Raw genomic sequence first — 18,283 nt, forward strand, 5'->3', positions numbered from 1 at the left:
ATTTTCCATAGCATTAGCAACAATGGTGTTCAAAGCGTTCATACTAATATCATTGCTACTAGCATGCAAATAAGGTTCCTTAGGTTTTTTAATTTTCTCATCAAACAATCCATGTCTTAACTCAGGAAATAGATTAAAAAGCTCACTGTTATTTTCCATTATGCCTAACTAGTGATAAACAAGAAACAAAAAGATGCAATTGCAGGATCTAAAGGAAATAGCTTCGAGCACTCACACACCGGCAACAATGCTAGGAAATAGCTTAGTAGTCGGAGGATGTGAATACCTTTTACCTTACCTCCCCGGCAACGGCGCCAGAAAATAGCTTTGCTGGCGCGCAGTTGACGTGGGAGTAAGAAATCTCTGTGGTGTAATTTTCCTTCACGTCCCCGGCAACGGCGCCAGAAAATAGCTTGATGTCTACTCACACTTCTTTTCCTGTAGACAGTGTTGGGCCTCCAAGAGCAGAGGTTTGTAGAACAGCAGCAAGTTTCCCTTAAGTGAATCACCCAAGGTTTATCGATCTCAGGGAGGAAGAGGTCAAAGATATCCCTCTCAAGCAACCCTGCAATCACGATACAAGAAGTCTCTTGTGTCCCCAACACACCTAATACACTTGTCAGATGTATAGGTGCACTAGTTCGGCGAAGAGATAGTGAAATACAAGTAATATGGATGGATATGAGTGGTAATAGCAATCTGAAATAAATATGGCAGCGAGTAAACATGCAGTGGAACAGTAAATAAACGAGATTCGATGTTTGGAAACAAGGCCTAGGGATCATACTTTCACTAGTGGACACTCTCAACATTGATCACATAACTGAAACTACTCTACACTCTTTTGTTGGATGACAAACACCATTCATTGTGTAGGGCTACAAGAGCACCTCAATGCCGGAGTTAACAAGCTCCACAACATTCGATGTTCATATTTAAATAACCTTAGAGTGCATGATAGACCATTGCAATTATACCGAGTACTAATATAGCATGCACACTGTCAACATCAGCTATGAAAGGGGGAATAGATCGCATCAATACTATCATAGTAATAGTTAACTTCATAATCTACAAGAGATCACAATCATAGCTTATACCAAGTACTACATGATGCACACACTGTCAACATTACATCATGGAGGAGGAATAGACTACTTTAATAACATCATTAGAGTAGCACATAGATAATATTCAACTAGATCACAAAGAGAGATGAACCACATAGCTACGGTAGAGCCCTCAGCCTCGGGGGAGAACTACTCCCTCCTCATCATGGGAGCAGCGATGGCGGTGAAGAAGATGGCGGTGGTGTCGATGGAGATGGCTCCGGGGGCGATTCCCCATCCCGGCACGGTACCGGAACAGAGACTTCTGTCCCCCGAAACGGAGTTTCGCGATGGCGGTGGCTCTGGAAGGTTTTCTAGAGTTTCGTCAATCCGTGTCGAAGATTTAGGTCACGAGGCATCTTATAGGCGAAGAGTCGGAGTCGGAGGGGCCACGGGGGGTCCACACACCAGGGGGGCGCGCCCCCCCTTCTGGTCGCACCGCCACCATGTGTGGGGCCCCCAGGGCTCCCCTCTGGCCCCTCTCTGGCTCTCTGGAAGCTTCTGTGAAATATAAGATACTGGGCTTTGATTTCGTCCAATTCCGAGAATATTTCCTTACTAGGATTTCTGAAACCAAAAACAGCAGAAAACAGGAACTGGCACTTCGGCATCTTGTCAATAGGTTAGTTCCGGAAAATGCATAAAAATGACATAAAGTGTGTATAAAACATGTGTGTATTTTCATAAAAGTAGCATGGAACATAAGAAATTATAGATACGTTGGAGACGTATCACCCCCCTTGAACCCTTGTAGTGTAGGTCTAGGTGTCTAGGGTCCGGTTTAGGCCTCTATGGCGTCTGGATTTGTGCCATGTTGGAGTGCGCTGCTAGCGCATGCGGTCCATGTGTGGTCGTTTGCAGCGGAGTTCCTGCTGGTGGTGGCGGTGAGGTGCTGCGTGCAACTGGTGGGAGCAACGGCAGCGTCTCGTTCAATAAGCTCGCCCTAGATGGGAGCTCTCCCTTATTTGTGCTTGCTCAATCTAGTCGCCATGTTGGTCGAGGCTGGGCTGGCCTGACGGGACCTGGAGGTCCGGGGATAGAGGATACCACTTTCAGGAGTACACCCTCGGCGGCCTTTGTTTGCCGGACTAAAGGCCATCATGCATGTGGCCATGCTCGCAGGAGATATTCTCTAGCTCTTCTTCAACCTCCATGTGTAGGCACTCAACGGCGACTCAGAGTCAAGTGGTGTAGTTCCCGGTGCCGGTGAAGACGGCCATGACTGGAGCTCTCTCTTCACGTTTTCAATTTCTTTGTAGAGTCTTCTCTGTTAAAACCAGGGCTTGGTTGTTATTTATATATTTATCTTGTCCCTCTTGTACTTTGTATCCACCGTTGTTACTTTTATTGGTATCGAGTCCCTTCGGGGCCTCTCATTGATCAAAAAAATATTAGGTGTGGGCGGGTTACGATTAGTGTTGGAGTCGAATGCATTGTATCTGTGGCTGCATATAAAATGACAGGAGCACCACTGGTTGTAATCCATAACGACGTAATATCAACAACCACGGGGAGGAGTCGGGGCTTAGGGCGGCGGGTGTTAAGGTATCACTGTAGAAACCGAGAGGGAGAGAGGTTTTTAGGGAAGCCTCGCATGGTTTAGGCCACGGGGTTCCTGTTGTATATATAGGCTCGTAAGCCGGTTAGGGTTAGGGTTACAAAGTATGGAATACGTACAAAATACATACACAACACCTATACAAATATATACAATCTAACACCCCCGCAGTCACAGCGGGAGGTTCTCGAACGCAGAGACTGGACCGAAAGTCGAAGAACAGTTGACTCGGCAATCCCTTCGTCATCACATCAGCAAACTGAAGAGTGGAGGGCACATGTAGTACACGAACCTCTCCAAGAGAAACCCTCTCGCGCACAAAGTGTATGTCGATCTCGATGTGCTTTGTACGGCGATGCTGAACTGGATTTGAAGACATGTAGATGGCAGACACATTGTCACAATAGACAAGTGTGGCAGAATGAAGAGGACGATGGAGCTCCTGGAGTAGCTGACGGATCCAACAACATTCAGCAACAGCATGAGCAATATCTCGGTACTCAGCTTCAGCACTGGAGCGAGAAACAGTAGTCTAACGCTTAGAGGACCAAGAGATGAGACTGTCGCCATAGTAAACGCAATAGCCAGATGGCGCCGAGAGTCAGGGCAGCCAGCCCAATCAGCATTAGAGTAAGCTGTGAGAGCTGTCGAGGAAGAAGCATGGGTGTAGACCAAAATCAAGAGTACCCCGTATGTACCTAAGAACTCGCTTGACAAGAGCAAGATGAGGCATCCTGGGAGCATGCATATGAAGACAGACTTGCTGAACAGCATAGGAGATATCTGGACGCGTCAGAGTAAGATACTGAAGAGCACCAGTCAAGCTTCTATACTTAGTACCATCAGGAACAAGATCACCCTCTGTGGCTGAGAGTTTAGACTGAGTGTCAACTGGTGTAGAAGCAGGATGACAGTCTGACATCCCAGAGCGCTGAAGAAGATCCGCAGCATACTGACGATGTGAGAGAAAAAGTCCATCCGAGAAGTGACTGACCGCAATACCGAGAAAGAAGTGAAGATCGCCAAGATCAGTCTTGGCAAACTCGTTGTGCAGTCTGTCCAGAAGATGGTGAAGGAAGGTAGTCGATGAAGCCGTAATGATAATGTCGTCGACGTATAACAAGAGATATGCCATGTCAGCTCCACTCTTCAGAACGAAGAGAGAAGTATCCGTCACAGAAGCAGTAAATCCAAGGGAGGATAAGTAAGTCGCAGACCGCTGGTACCAGGCACGTGGAGCCTGCTTCAAACCATAGAGAGACTTATGCAGGCGACAGACATGATCCGGATGATGCTCATCAACAAAGCCAGGGGGCTGCTGACAGTAAACCTCCTCATCAAGAGTACCATTAAGAAAGGCATTCTTGACGTCGAGCTGACGTATCGGCCAGGAGTGAGAGACAGCAATGGTGAGAACAATCCGTATGGTGGCGGGCTTGACGACTGGACTGAACGTCTCATCATAATCAACACCTGGACGCTGAGAGTAGCCACGAACAACCCAGCGAGCCTTGTGACGAGCAAGACGACCATCAGAGTGGAACTTGTGACGGTAAATCCACTTCCCAGTGACGACGTTGGCATGAGGCGGACGGGGAACAAGGGACCAAGTCTTGTTGTCAACGAGAGCTTGGTGCTCATTGGCCATGGCCGCACGCCATAAGGGATCCTGCATCGCTTGCCGAAACATAGTAGGAGCAGGAGGCACGGTGGAGACCACGGCCGAGAGGTTCAGCCGAGGTGGGGGGCGAATGACACGCCCTGTCCTGGTCGTGCGCGGCGGAGGCACCATGGCCGTGGTCGGTGGAGAGGCACGGGCGACAGGCGTGCGCGGCGGAGGCGCCGTGGCCATGGTCGCTGCCGCTGGCGGAGGCAGGGGACTGCCCAGGTTTCCTGCCGCGGCAGGTGGGCTGGCAGGGGCAGCGCGGGGCGGCCTGGACTCCAAAGTGTCGATGAAGAGGAAGTCCAGGCGGCGCGAGGACTGCAATGGAGTTGCAGCCGGTGGTGTAGCCATCTGAAAGGGAAAAACAGTCTCGTCGAAAATAACATGACGCGAGATTAGAACTTTTCCAGAGGATGGATCATAACAGCGGTACCCACGATGATTAGAAGGATAGCCGAGGAACACACACGGAATAGACCGAGGACTGAGTTTGTGTTGGGCGGTGGAGGTGACATTAGGGTAGCACAAGCAACCGAAGACACGAAGAGAATCATACGATGGTGGATAACCGTGGAGACGCGTATAGGGAACGGAAGACCCTATAGCTTTACAGGGGCGGCGGTTTATGAGGAAGGTTGCGACAGCAAGAGTTTCTACCCAAAAGGATGCTGGGAGATGCGCATGAAATAACAACGTGCGCATGGTGTCATTGACAGTGCGGATTGCGCGCTCGGCTTTTCCATTTTGCTGAGAAGTGTAAGGGCAGGAAAGGCGTAGCGAGGTGCCGTGGGTGGAGAGAAGATTCTGGACAATGGAGTTTATGAATTCGGTGCCATTATCAGTTTGAAGAGAGCGTATGGAGGTGCCAAATTGTGTGCGTGCATAGGAGAAGAAATTTTCTAGAGTAGGAGGAGCACAAGACTTCTGCTTAAGTGGAAACGACCAATAGTAGTGGGAAAAATCATTGACTATAATAAGATAGTAACGAAAACCAGAATTGCTTACAATTGGTGAGGTCCACAAATCGCAGTGTATCAAATCAAAAATGGCACTAGAAGCTGATGTAGATGAGCTAAATGGCAACCGAACATGTTTGCCAAGTTGGCACGCATGACAAACCGAGGTACTACGAGGTCTATTACACTTTATTAAAGATAGACGCTGGAGACCCGACATGGCATCTTGACCAAGATGACCTAGACGCTGGTGCCACAAGTCGGCGGCTATGGCGGCAAGCATGGTGGTGGGTGGCACCCGAAAAGTGGAGGAGCCGGGAAAGGTGTAGAGGTCCCCATCACTATTGCAGCGAACGATCACGCGACGGGTCTTCAGATCCTTCACAGAGAAACCAAAGGCGTCAAACTCAACCGAACAATAATTATCACGTGTGAACTGGCGGATAGGAAGAAAATTTCTGATTAAGTGAGGAACTAAGAGAACATGGTTGAGTTTAAAGATTTGACCAGAGGGAGAGCGAAAAAGTGTATGACCAGAAGAGGAGATGGGGACGGCGGAGCCGTTACCCACGGTGACAAAGTGCGGAGCGGAAAGAGGGGTAGTAGTCATGAGGTTACCATCGCTGTTTGTCATGTGAGAGGTGGCGCCGGTGTCCATCACCCACGACCCTTGCTGGAGGCCGAGGTTGTTGAGAGCGGCGATGAGGCCGGCGTTGTCCCAAGATGGCGCGGTGGAGGTGGGTGGAGCCGACTGGTACAGGGGCGCGGAGACAATGTTGTAGGCCTGGAGGCGTGGGCCGAGGATGCCAGGCGCGTTCGGCGTGGCGTAGGGAGCACGCCACTGGCCCTGAGGTGGCGAGAAGCAGACCCACGGGCCCGTTGGTGCTGGAGCGCGAGGTGGTGCAGCAGGGGCGCTGCGGCCGCTATTCTTGGGCTGCTTTGGCTTCCAGATTTGCTTGGGCTTGGCGGAGCCTTTGCAGCCGACCCCGGTGCAGGTCATTGGTGGTGGCGCGGGCGAGCCTGGGCGACGAAGGCGGTGGATGCCGTGTTGGAGGCGGCGTTGGCCTGTTGCATCTCCTCCATCAGGAGCATGCTTCGGACCCGGAGGAACGAGGGCAGAGGCTCCATCATGGAGATGATGGTGGCGGCGGAGGCGAACCGCGGGCTGAGGCCGCGCAGGGTGTTGAGGACAAGGGCGCGCACATAGACGGGTGAGTCATTGTCCGCGAGGGCGTCGGCGACGAACTTTTGGCGACGGCAGTACTCGGTGATGGAGAGGGCACCCTGCACAAGCTGACGAAACTCGTTATCGAGATAGATGGCCTTGTTTGCCTTGTTGGTGGAGAAGAGCTCTCAGATCGCGAGCCAGAGCTGGCGGGCGGTCTGATCGCGAGCGAGGACCGTGTCAGCGATGTCCTCGTCGATGCCGGAGTGAAGGATGTTGAGCACGGAGTAGTCGTCCGCGGCCCAAGCGGCGTCGGTGGGGTTGGCGGCGACAGTGCCGTCGACATGGCCGATCAGGCCTGCGCGACCCAGGGCGGCACGCATGTAGATGGACCACTTGGAGTGGTTGCCGGAGGAGAAGCTGAGGACGAGCGGGGCGACGGAACGGGGCGCAGGACCCGACGGAGCAGCGCCAGAGGCGGAGACGAGTGCGGCGCTCGTGGCGCTGAGGGAGGCGGCCGGGGTCGTCATGGATGCAGCGGAAGAGAGCCGGCGGCGGCTAGGGTTTAGGTGGGCGGCGGCTAGGGTTTAGGATCGAAGAATATCTGATACCATGTAGAAACCGAGAGGGAGAGAGGTTTTGGGGGGAAGCCTCGCGTGGTTTAGGCCACGGGGTTCCTGTTGTATATATAGGCTCGTAGGCCGGTTAGGGTTACAAAGTACGGAATACGTACAAAATACATACGCAACACCTATACAAATATATACAATCTAACAATCACCAACAAGAAGAATCATAGTTATGCCCCGACCAAATATCGTTAACAAATCTCGGTGCTATCATCGTGATGTTATTGCTTGATCTTTCGTAGATCGTTTGTGTGTCTATGTTGTTAACAGAAAGTACTAAAGCTAGCTAAAACCTAGAAGCTAGAGCTAAATAAAGCTATCAACCCAAGCAGCAACCTGTGAAGAAACCTGCCTTGTTGCTCTAAGACTTCAGTCACTATGGCTCCTCTTTGAAAATCTCTATGCAGCGATAAACACTTGGTTACTCTCATAGTTCGACGCACTAACCCTCTTTTACATGTACGAACTCAGTTTCTTAGCTCAATCCTAAATTAATTGAAAAATAAAGGGTCTCCACCATGTTGTTAACCTTTTCCACGTTATTAGTTACGTGGCGTCAACCCCGCAACAACCTTCTAAAGCAAAGCAACTTAGGAATGCAATTGTTGGACATCTCCATTTACTCTGGAGAGGACACTTGTTGACAAATGCTAGAAACACTGCACGCTATTTCAATTGTCCTATTTTCAGAAGGAAAACTGAAAAAAAAAACTAGCTTCACACAGAAATTATAATTTCAGTTTATCAGTGCTCCTATTTGCAGAATAATTGGATTACCCGTACGTGAGTATTAGCACTGTACTGTCAAATATTATGATTTTTGTAGTGGAATAACATTATTTCTCATTAGTGTATATAAGCTACATTTGTACGATAGCCTGAAGCAAACTCTGGATTTTAATGTTGGCGAATTTCGTTAAGTTCAGTTGGTTCCAAAAGAGAAAAACTAATCACAATGTGTCAATGCATTATGCTAAAAACATGTGTCAGTGAATTTACATATTTACCATAGGATTAATAAGATTTATAGTACAGTTGCTGGAAAAAAAAGTTCTAAATAACCGTATGCTTGATCGCCTTAAAAAGCAGAGATAACAATGGCCATTTGCATGCTTAATGTGATAATATCTTACATGCAGTACTTCAGAGCATGACAACCACGAGAATTCCACTAGCTTTAGCATTCTCTTTTCATTTGGACCTTGCTTTTTTAGCGTGAAATGCATGCCTGGGGCTTTCATATGGGCGTTCATGATTAGTTATGGGTTTAAGCCTAAGAAAATGGTGTTATTTTTGTTCCGCACAAAATGGGAAATGCTGGCTCATTTTATTTAAAAAGAAGGAGAGGAGATAATTGATCGGTTAATTAGCACAAAACCGGCCTAAAACCGATATAGACATCCAAGTCGACCTTTATAGAACACGACTACCTCGAGGGCACACATAGCCAACACGAATGTACACACTGCCAAAAAAAAAAGATCGTCGTCAATTTCAGCTTCTAATTCAGCAATATTTTAGTTTTGTAGCACACTTTAGCTAGTGCCAAGGGATGTGAAAACTAAGTTGTCCATTTAGTGTCTAATTCAACATGAAATGCACAATGTTCTTAAATTTTCCATTTCTTTCATATTTATCAACCAATGTCTATGATTTGGAGTTTCTGTTTAAGTAATTTACGCACTGTGTAAGTTCAATTTGTAGTTACTTGATAAAATGTTTGAGTCCCGGGCTCTAGTAATATCTGTATTTAGAATTTCAAATTTATCAAAAAGTTCAAATTAATTGAGAAGTTTCAAAGTGTATAAGGAATATAGTATGAATATAAAAAATTCATCGATAAATGTGTTTATTCCTGGCCTGGGAAATTAATAGAGACCTCTAATAGCAAATATCGCAATATTATTGTGTTATGTTTGCCACTATATTTGAGGGCTATTATTATTATCAGTGCAGCCTAAATTTGAAGTGTACACTGTCAAAAAAAATTGAAGTGTTATTTTATTGAATTTGCTTATATTGTATGGAAACTTTAAACCACTATTCAATTTTCAGTACAAGGAGATAACCGGAGCCTAGGAGCCAAGAATCCGTCTTTGTAGTTAATGGCCCTATTTGAACTAGGAGAAATTATCTTAGTGGGTTGAAATTTAGAAATAATCACTAGTACAAAATGACGTTATGAGTACGGGTCAAACCATGCATTCGAAACGGCAAATGGCTCTCTAACCGGAGTCCACTCACTAGAGAATTCACATTTGGAATAGTTCTTACACATAGTAAATGGGCAATAGTTACAAAATTAGATCATCACCTAAGTGAACTACATCTGTTGGAGATATGCCCAAGAGGCAATAATAAAAGTGGTTATTATATATCTTTAAGTTTATGATAAATGTTTATATACATGTTATAATTGTATTAACCGAAACATTGATAAATGCGTGATATGTAAACAACAAAGAGTCCCTAGTATGCCTCTTAACTAGCTTGTTGATTAATGGATGATTAGTTTCATAATCATGAACATTGGATGTTATTAATAACAAGGTTATATCATTATATGAATGATGTAATGGACACACCCAATTAAGCGTAGCATAAGATCACGTCATTAAGTTATTTGCTATAAGCTTTCGATACATAGTTACCTAGTCCTTATGACCATGAGATCATGTAAATCACTTATACCGGAAAGGTACTTTGATTACATCAAACACCACTGCGTAAATGGGTGGTTATAAAGGTGGGATTAAGTATCCGGAAAGTATGAGTTGAGGCATATGGATCAACAGTGGGATTTGTCCATCCCGATGACGGATAGATATACTCTGGGCCCTCTCGGTGGAATGTCGTCTAATGTCTTGCAAGCATATGAATAAGTTCATAAGAGACCACATACCACGGTACGAGTAAAGAGTACTTGTCAGGAGACGAGGTTGAACAAGGTATAGAGTGATACCGATGATCAAACCTCGGACAAGTAAAATATCGCGTGACAAAGGGAATTGGTATCGTATGTGAATGGTTCATTCGATCACTAAAGTAATCGTTGAATATGTGGGAGCCATTATGGATCTCCAGATCCCGCTATTGGTTATTGGTCGGAGAGAGTTCTCACCCATGTCCACATAGTTCGCGAACCGTATGGTGACACACTTAAGGTTTGATGTTGAAATGGTAGAACTTGAATATGGAATGGAGTTCGAAGTATTGTTCGAAGTCTCGGATGGGATCCCGGACATCACGAGGAGTTCCGGAATGGTCCGGAGAATAAGATTCATATATAGGAAGTCATTTTATAAGTTTGAAAATGATCCGGTGATTTTACGGAAGGTTCTAGAAGGTTCTAGAAAAGTCCGGAAGGAATCACTAAGGAAGGAGGAGTCCCGGAGGGACTCCACCTCCCCATGGCTGGCCAACCCTAGAGGGGAGAGTCCAAGGTGGACTCCACCTAAGGGGGCCGGCCACCCCCCCCACATGGAAGGGGGGAATCCCACTTGAGGTGGGAGTCCCACCTTGGGTAGGTTTCTCTACTACATGGAAGGTTCTTGTGTTGGGGTCTTATTCGAAGACTTGTAGTCCAACACTTGGGGATCCACCTATATAATGAGGGGCATAGGGGAGGGGGCCGGCCACCACAAGCTCTCAAGGAGGCCGCACCCCATAGTGGCCGGCCACCCCTCTCCCAAACCCTAGCCGCCCCCCTCTCCTCCACCTCTCCCGCACGCTTAGCGAAGCTCCGCCGAAGTTCTCCATCGCCACCGCCACCACGCCGTCGTGCTGCCGGATTCAAGGAGGAGCTACTACTTCCGCTGCCCACTGGAACGGGGAGAAGGACGTCGTCTTCATCAACACCGAACGTGTGACCGAGTACGGAGGTGCTGCCCGATCGTGGCACCGTGATCAAGATCTTCTACGCGCTTTTGCAAGCGGCAAGTGATCGTCTACCGCAGAAACAAGAGCCTCATCTTGTAGGCTTTGGAAATCTTCAAGGGTGAGTCTCGATCATCTCCTCGTTGCTCCCGTCTTCTAGATTGCATCTTGGCTTGGATTGCGTTCTCGCGGTAGGAAATTTTTTGTTTTCTATGCAACGAATCCCTACAGTGGTATCAGAGCCGTGTCTATGCATAGATGGTTGCACGAGTAGAACACAATGGTTTTGTGGGCGTTGATGCTCTTGTTGTCTTTAGTTTGAGTACTTTGCATCTTTATGGCATAGTGGGATGAAGCGGCTCGGACTAACTTTACATGACCGCGTTCATGAGACTTGTTCCTCGTTCGACATGCAACTTGTATTGCATAAGAGGCTTTGCGGGTGTCTAACTCTCCTACTATAGTGAAGATTCAATTTACTCTTCTATTGACAACACTAGTATCACCGTTGTGGTTCATGTTCGTAGGTAGATTAGATCTCTCTCGAAAACCCTAAACCACGTAAAATATGCAAACCAAATTAGAGACGTCTAACTTGTTTTTGCAGGGTTTGGTGATGTGATATGGCCATAATGTGATGATGAATATGTATGAGATGATCATTATTGTATTGTGGCAACCGGCAGGAGCCTTATGGTTGTCTTTAAATTTCATGTTGAGTAGTATTTCAAAGTAGTTGTAATAGTTGCTACATGAGGTGCACAACCATGAAGACGGTGCCATGGACCTTGACGCTACGCCGACGATGATGGAGATCATGCCCGAAGATGATGGAGATCATGTCCGTGCTTTGGAGATGAAGATCAAAGCCGCAAAGACAAAAGGGCCATATCATATCACATATGAACTGCATGTGATGTTAATCCTTTTATGCATCTTATTTTGCTTAGATCGCGACGGTAGCATTATAAGATGATCCCTCACTAAAATATCAAGATAATAAAATGTTCATCCTTAGTAGCACCGTTGCCAAGACTTGTCGTTTCGAAGCATCTCGTGATGATCGGGTGTGATAGAATCAACAAGTGCATACAACGGGTGCAAGCCAATTTTGCACATGCGGATACTAAGGTGGCCTTGACGAGCCTAGCATGTACAGAAATGGTCTCGGAACACGTGATACCGAAAGGTAGAGCATGAATCATATGATTGATATGATGAACACTTTGAGTGTTCGCCATTGAAATTACACCTTGTCTCGTGATGATCGGACTTAGGTGTGGTGGATTTGGTTCATGTGATCACTAAGACAATGCGAGGGATATTGTTTTGAGTGGGAGTTCACCTAGATTTTTTAATTATGTTGAATTAAAATTTGAACTCAATTTGTCATAAACTTAGTCTAAACTATTGCAAATATATGTTGTAGAGATGGCGTCCCCAATCAATTTTAACCACTTCCTAGAGAAAGAAAAGCTTAAGAGCAACGGTAGCAACTTCACCAACTGGTTTCATCATGTGAGGATCTTCCTCTCTAGCGAAAATCTGCAATATGTGCTTGATGCATCGCTAGGTGACCCTCCTGCAGAAACTGAAACCGGTGAAGTAAAGAATGTTTACGCAACTCGGAAAACTCGGTACTCTCAAGTTCAGTGTGCCATCATGTGCAGTCTGGAAGTCGATCTTCAAAAACGTTTTGAGCACCACGATCCTCATGAGTTGGTCAATGAGCTGAAAGCTATATTTGAAACTCATGCGGCCGTGGAATGCTATGAAGCATCGAAACACTTCTTCGGCTGCATGATGGAAGAAGGCAGCTCCGTTAGTGAGCTCATGCTCGCCATGACCGGGCATGCGAAGAAACTCAGTGACTTGGGAATAGTGATTCCTAACAGACTGGGGATTAATCGTGTCCTTCAATCACTGCCACCTAGTTACAAGAACTTTGTGATGAACTACAATATGCAGAACATGAACAAAGAGTTACCTGAACTCTTCGCCATGCTAAAGTCTGCTGAGATTGAGATCAAGAAAGAGCACCAAGTGTTGATGGTCAACAAGACCACTAGTTTCAAGAAACAGGGCAAGTCTAAGGGAAAATTCAAGAAGGGTGGCAAGAAAGCTGCCACGCCTCCTATGAAACCTAAGAACGGCCCTAAGCCTGATGCTGAGTGCTATTACTGCAAGGAGAAGGAACACTGGAAGCGTAATTGCTCCAAGTATCTGGCTGATCTGAAGAGCGGCATTATCAAGAAGAAGAAAGAAGGTATATCTGATATACATGTTATAGATGTTTATCTCACTGGTTCTCGTACTAGTACTTGGGTATTTGATACTGGTTCGGTTGCTCATATTTGTAACTCAAAACAGGAACTAAAGAATAAACGAAGACTACTGAAAGATGAAGTGACGATGCGCGTTGGAAACGGATCCAAAGTCGATGTGATCGCTGTCGGCACACTTCATCTACATCTACCTTCGGGATTAGTTTTAAGCCTAAATAATTGTTATTTTGTACCCGCGTTGAGCATGAACATTATATCTGGATCTTGTTTAATGCAAGACGGTTATTCATTCAAGTCTGAGAATAATGGTTGTTCTATTTTTATGAATAATATCTTTTATGGTCGAGCACCTGAAAAGAATGGCTTATTTCTGTTAGATCTCGATAGTAGTGATACGCATATACATAACATTGATGCTAAGCGAATTAAATTGAATGATAATTCTATTATATGTGGCACTGTCGTCTTGGTCATATTGGAGTGAAACGCTTGAAGAAACTCCATACCGATGGATTACTTGAATCACTTGACTTTGAGTCACTTGATAGATGCGAAGCATGTCTAATGGGAAAAATGACTAAGACTCCATTCTCTGGTATAATGGAGCGAGCTACTGACTTATTGGAAATCATACATACCGATGTGTGCGGACCAATGAGTGTAGCATCGCACGGTGGTTATCGTTATGTTCTAACCTTCACAGATGATCTGAGTAGATATGGGTATATCTATTTCATGAAACATAAATCCGAAACTTTCGAGAAGTTTAAGGAATTCCAAAGTGAAGTAGAAAATCAACGTAACAAGAAGATTAAATTTCTACAATCTGATCGCGGAGGTGAATATCTGAGTTATGAGTTTGGCATGCATTTAAAGGAATGCGGAATACTTTCACAATTGACACCGCCGGGAACACCTCAACGTAACGGTGTGTCCGAACATCGTAATCGAACTCTCTTAGATATGGTTCGTTCTATGATGTCTCTTACTGATTTGCCGTTATCTTTTTGGAGTTATGCATTAGAGACAGCCGCATTCACTTTAAATAGAGCACCATCAAAATCCGTAGAAACAACACCGTATGAATTATGGTTTAATAAGAAACCTAAGCTGTCGTTCCTTAAAGTTTGGGGTTGCGAAGCCTATGTAAAGAAGTTACAACTGGACAAGCTAGAACCCAAAGCGGAGAAATGCGTCTTCATAGGATACCCTAAGGAAACTATAGGGTACGCTTTCTATCACAGATCCGAAGGCAAAATCTTTGTTGCTAAGAACAGAACCTTTCTTGAGAAAGAATTTCTCACTAAAGAAGTGACTGGAAGAAAAGTAGAACTCGATGAGATTGATGAATCTTTACTCGTTGATCAGAGTAGCGCAGTACCGGAAACTGTTCCCGTGCCGCCTACACCGGCAACAGAGGAAGCAAATGATAATGATCATGAAACTTCGAACGAGGAAACTACTGAACCTCGCAGATCGACAAGGGAACGTACCACTCATGATTGGTATGATCCTTGTCTAAATGTCATGATTGTGGACAACAATGATGAAGACCCTGCGACGTATGAAGAAGCGATGATGAGCCCAGATTCCAACAAATGGCAAGAAGCCATGAAATCCGAAATGGGATCCATGTATGATAATAAAGTGTGGACTTTGGTAGACTTACCTGATAGCCGCAAGGCTATCGAGAATAAATGGATCTTCAAAAGAAAAACATATGCTGATGGTAATTTTACTGTCTATAAAGCTCGACTTGTCGCAAAGGGTTCCCGACAAATTCAAGGTGTTGACTACGATGAGACTTTCTCACCTGTAGCGAAGCTAAAATCTGTGAGGATTTTGTTAGCAATAGCTGCATTTTTCGATTATGAGATTTGGCAGATGGATGTCAAAACTGCGTTCCTTAATGGAGACATTGATGAAGAATTGTATATGGTACAACCCAAAGGTTTTGTCGATCCTAAAAATGCTGACAAGGTGTGCAAACTTCAGCGTTCAATTTATGGACTGAAGCAAGCATCAAGAAGTTGGAACCGACGCTTTGATAAGGTGATCAAAGACTTCGGGTTTATACAGTGTCATGGAGAGGCCTGTATTTACAAAAAAGTGAGTGGGAGCTCTGTAGCATTCCTGATATTATATGTAGATGACATATTATTGATTGGGAATGATATAGAACTATTAAGCAGTGTAAAAAGTTATTTGAATAATAGTTTTTCAATGAAAGACCTTGGTGAAGCATCGTATATATTAGGCATCAAGATTTATAGAGATAGATCAAGACGCCTAATAGGGCTATCACAGAGTACATACCTGGACAAGATTCTAAAGAAGTTTAGAATGGACGAAAGTAAGAAAGGGTTCTTACCTATGTTACCAGGCAAGGTCTTGAGTAAGACTCAAGGACCGGCTACGGCAGAAGAAAGAGAAAGGATGAGTCAGATCCTCTATGCCTCGGCAGTAGGCTCTATCATGTATGCCATGCTATGTACTAGACCGGATATAGCATATGCTGTTAGTTTGACTAGCAGATATCAAAGTGATCCAGGAATGGAACACTGGACAGCGGTCAAGAATATCCTGAAGTACTTGAAAAGAACTAAGGATATGTTTCTTTGTTATGGAGGTGACCAAGAGCTCGTTGTAACAAGTTACACCGATGCAAGTTGGAACACTGATCCTGATGACTCTAAGTCACAGTCTGGGTACATGTTTATATTGAATGGTGCTGCAGTAAGCTGTGCAAGCTCGAAGAAGTGCACGGTGGCGAAGTCTTCAACATAATCAGAGTACATAGCGGCTTTAGAGGCTTCATCAGAAGCGGTATGGATGAAGAGGTTTGAAGGATTCACTGTAAATGCTCACAGACAAGTATTCAGGGGGTTTTGATGTAGCAGTTGAATAAAGTACGAGTAAGTAAAGTGCGAGAGTAACAATTGCAGCGAGTGGCCCAATACTTTTTAGCACAAAGGACAAGCCGGTTTGTTTACTTATAATGAACAAACGTTCTCGAGGACACACGGGATTTTAGTCTAGTGCTTTCGCTACATACGGCTAATTAATCTTCATTGTTTTGATAAGTGTTGTGTGGGTGAACCTGTGCTAATGTACCGCCCTTCCTAGGAGTAATACATACTTGTGATTATACCCCTTGCAAGCATCCGCAACTACAAGAAAGTAATTAAGAATAAATCTAACCACAGCCTTAAACTCTGAGATCCTGCTATCCCTCCTGCATCGATATACCAACGGGGGCTTAGGTTTCTGTCACTCCGGCAACCCCGCAATTGGCAAACGAGTACAAGATGCATTCCCCTAGGCCCATAAAGGTGAAGTGTCATGTAGTCGACGTTCACATGACACCACTAGAAGAATAACACCACAACTTAAATATCATAACATTGAATATTACTCAACCATACTTCACTACTAACATTTAGACTTCACCCATGTCCTCAAGAACTAAACGAACTACTCATGAGACATCATACGGAACATGATCAGAGGTGATATGATGACAAATAACAATCTGAACATAAACCTTGGTTCAACGGTTTCACTCAATAGCATCAATAACAAGTAGAAATCAATACCGGGAGAGTTTCCCCTATCAAACAATCAAGATCAAACCCAAATTGCTACGGCGGTGATGATGTCCAGCGGTGGAGACGGCGGTGATGATGGTGGAGATGATGATGATGGTGATGGAGATGATGTCCAGCTCGATGACGGTGACGATGGCGTCGATTTCCCCCTCCCGGAGGGAATTTCCCCGGCGGATCTCAGCCCGCCGGAGAGCTCTTTTCTCTCTGGTGTTCTCCGCCCCGCAGAGGCGGCTGTAACTCTTTGTGAGGTACCCTCCGTGGCTTAGGTCTTCGGGACGAAGGATTTCGCGAAGAAAAGGATGCGAGAGGGGCTATGGGCCCCCCTCCTCACTGGGCGGCGCGGCCAGGCCATGGGCCGCGCCGGCCTATGGTCTGGGCCCACCTCGGGTCCCCTCGGCTCCCCCTTCTGGCTTCCTTCGTCATCTGGAAAAATAGGATTTTTGGTATAATTTCCATCAGCTGTTGATCTTCCGAAATATTGCATTCTGACGGTGCTTTTTCCAGCAGAATCCTGGCTCCGGTGCTCGATCCTCCAATAATCATGAAACATGCAAAATAGATGAAATAACATAAGTATTATGTCCAAACATGAAATATATCAATGAATAACAGCAAATTATGATATAAAATAGTGATGCAAATTGGACGTATCAACCCCCCCAAGCTTAGACTTCGCTTGTCCCCAAGCGAAACTGAACTCGGTAAATAGGACCACATGTTTATGGAGTGAAGAGTCGATCAATAAAATACGGACAAGAAGTATCATATTCATTCACACAAAACATTCTAGTAAACAACTTCCTCATATAACTCAACTTGAAACAAGTATAAGGTAATCACAAATAAAGGTGCATAAGAAATCATAGTTGGTAATGGCAAACTTCGTTCTTGGTCAGAGAACAATTGACAGATTATACTTATCTCATTGAGCCGCGCTCTCATATTAAAGTTTATATGGCACAACTTGCATACTCAATCATAATAGTCTCCTCATGATCATTGATAACTTGCAAAGCTATATTCATTCAGATAAAACTTGTACTAAACAAGGAAGAATAAAAGACATGATGAAGCAAATCACAATATAATGGTTCGATCACAACTACTCAAATGCCTGCTTGAGATGGAGGGAAATAGGTTTACTGACTCAACATAAAGTAAAAGACAGGCCCTTCGCAGAGGGAAGCAGGGATTAAATCATGTGCTAGAGCTTTTTCAGTTTTGAAATCATATAAAGAGAATAAAAGTAATATTTTGAGAGGTGTTTGTTGTTGTCAACGACTGGTAGCGGGTACTCTAACCCCCTTGCCAGACAACCTTCAAAGAGCGGCTCCCATTTTATTTTTATTTTGTGTGACACTCCTTCCAACCTTTCTTTCACAAGCCATGGCTAACCGAATCCTTCGGGTGCCTGCCAACAATCTCATACCATGA

The 18,283-nt window shown here is 45.2% G+C and overlaps 2 protein-coding genes across 2 annotated transcripts; both read right to left on the reverse strand.

Moving 5' to 3' along the window:
• Window positions 1–3,292: 3,292 nt before the first annotated feature.
• Window positions 3,293–6,286, reverse strand: LOC139833889 (uncharacterized). The gene is made up of 2 exons (XM_071824258.1): window positions 5,450–6,286; window positions 3,293–4,681 (listed from the first exon to the last, which is right to left on the reverse strand). Exons 1-2 carry the CDS (start codon window positions 6,284–6,286, stop codon window positions 3,293–3,295), a joined length of 2,226 nt encoding a protein of 741 aa, XP_071680359.1.
• LOC127315328 (uncharacterized) lies at window positions 6,283–6,981 on the reverse strand. The gene is made up of 2 exons (XM_051345826.1): window positions 6,688–6,981; window positions 6,283–6,570 (listed from the first exon to the last, which is right to left on the reverse strand). The coding sequence occupies exons 1-2, from the start codon at window positions 6,979–6,981 to the stop codon at window positions 6,283–6,285; spliced, it is 582 nt and encodes a 193-aa protein (XP_051201786.1).
• Between the last annotated feature and the right edge of the window lie 11,302 nt (window positions 6,982–18,283).

This window comes from Lolium perenne, chromosome 7, assembly GCF_019359855.2.
Source record: "Lolium perenne isolate Kyuss_39 chromosome 7, Kyuss_2.0, whole genome shotgun sequence".
NCBI classification, from domain to species: Eukaryota; Viridiplantae; Streptophyta; class Magnoliopsida; order Poales; family Poaceae; genus Lolium; species Lolium perenne.

Excerpts from the sequence above, each read along its gene's own strand:
- LOC139833889 (XM_071824258.1), bottom strand. The coding sequence starts at position 6,286 with ATGACCTGCACCGGGGTCGGCTGCAAAGGCTCCGCCAAGCCCAAGCAA. Across the intron at positions 4,682-5,449 it reads ATAGACCTCGTAGTACCTCG|ATGGCTACACCACCGGCTGC; the intron begins GTTTGTCATGCG and ends TTTCCCTTTCAG.
- LOC127315328 (XM_051345826.1), bottom strand. The coding sequence starts at position 6,981 with ATGACGACCCCGGCCGCCTCCCTCAGCGCCACGAGCGCCGCACTCGTC. Across the intron at positions 6,571-6,687 it reads ACGAGGACATCGCTGACACG|GGTGCCCTCTCCATCACCGA; the intron begins GTCCTCGCTCGC and ends CAGCTTGTGCAG.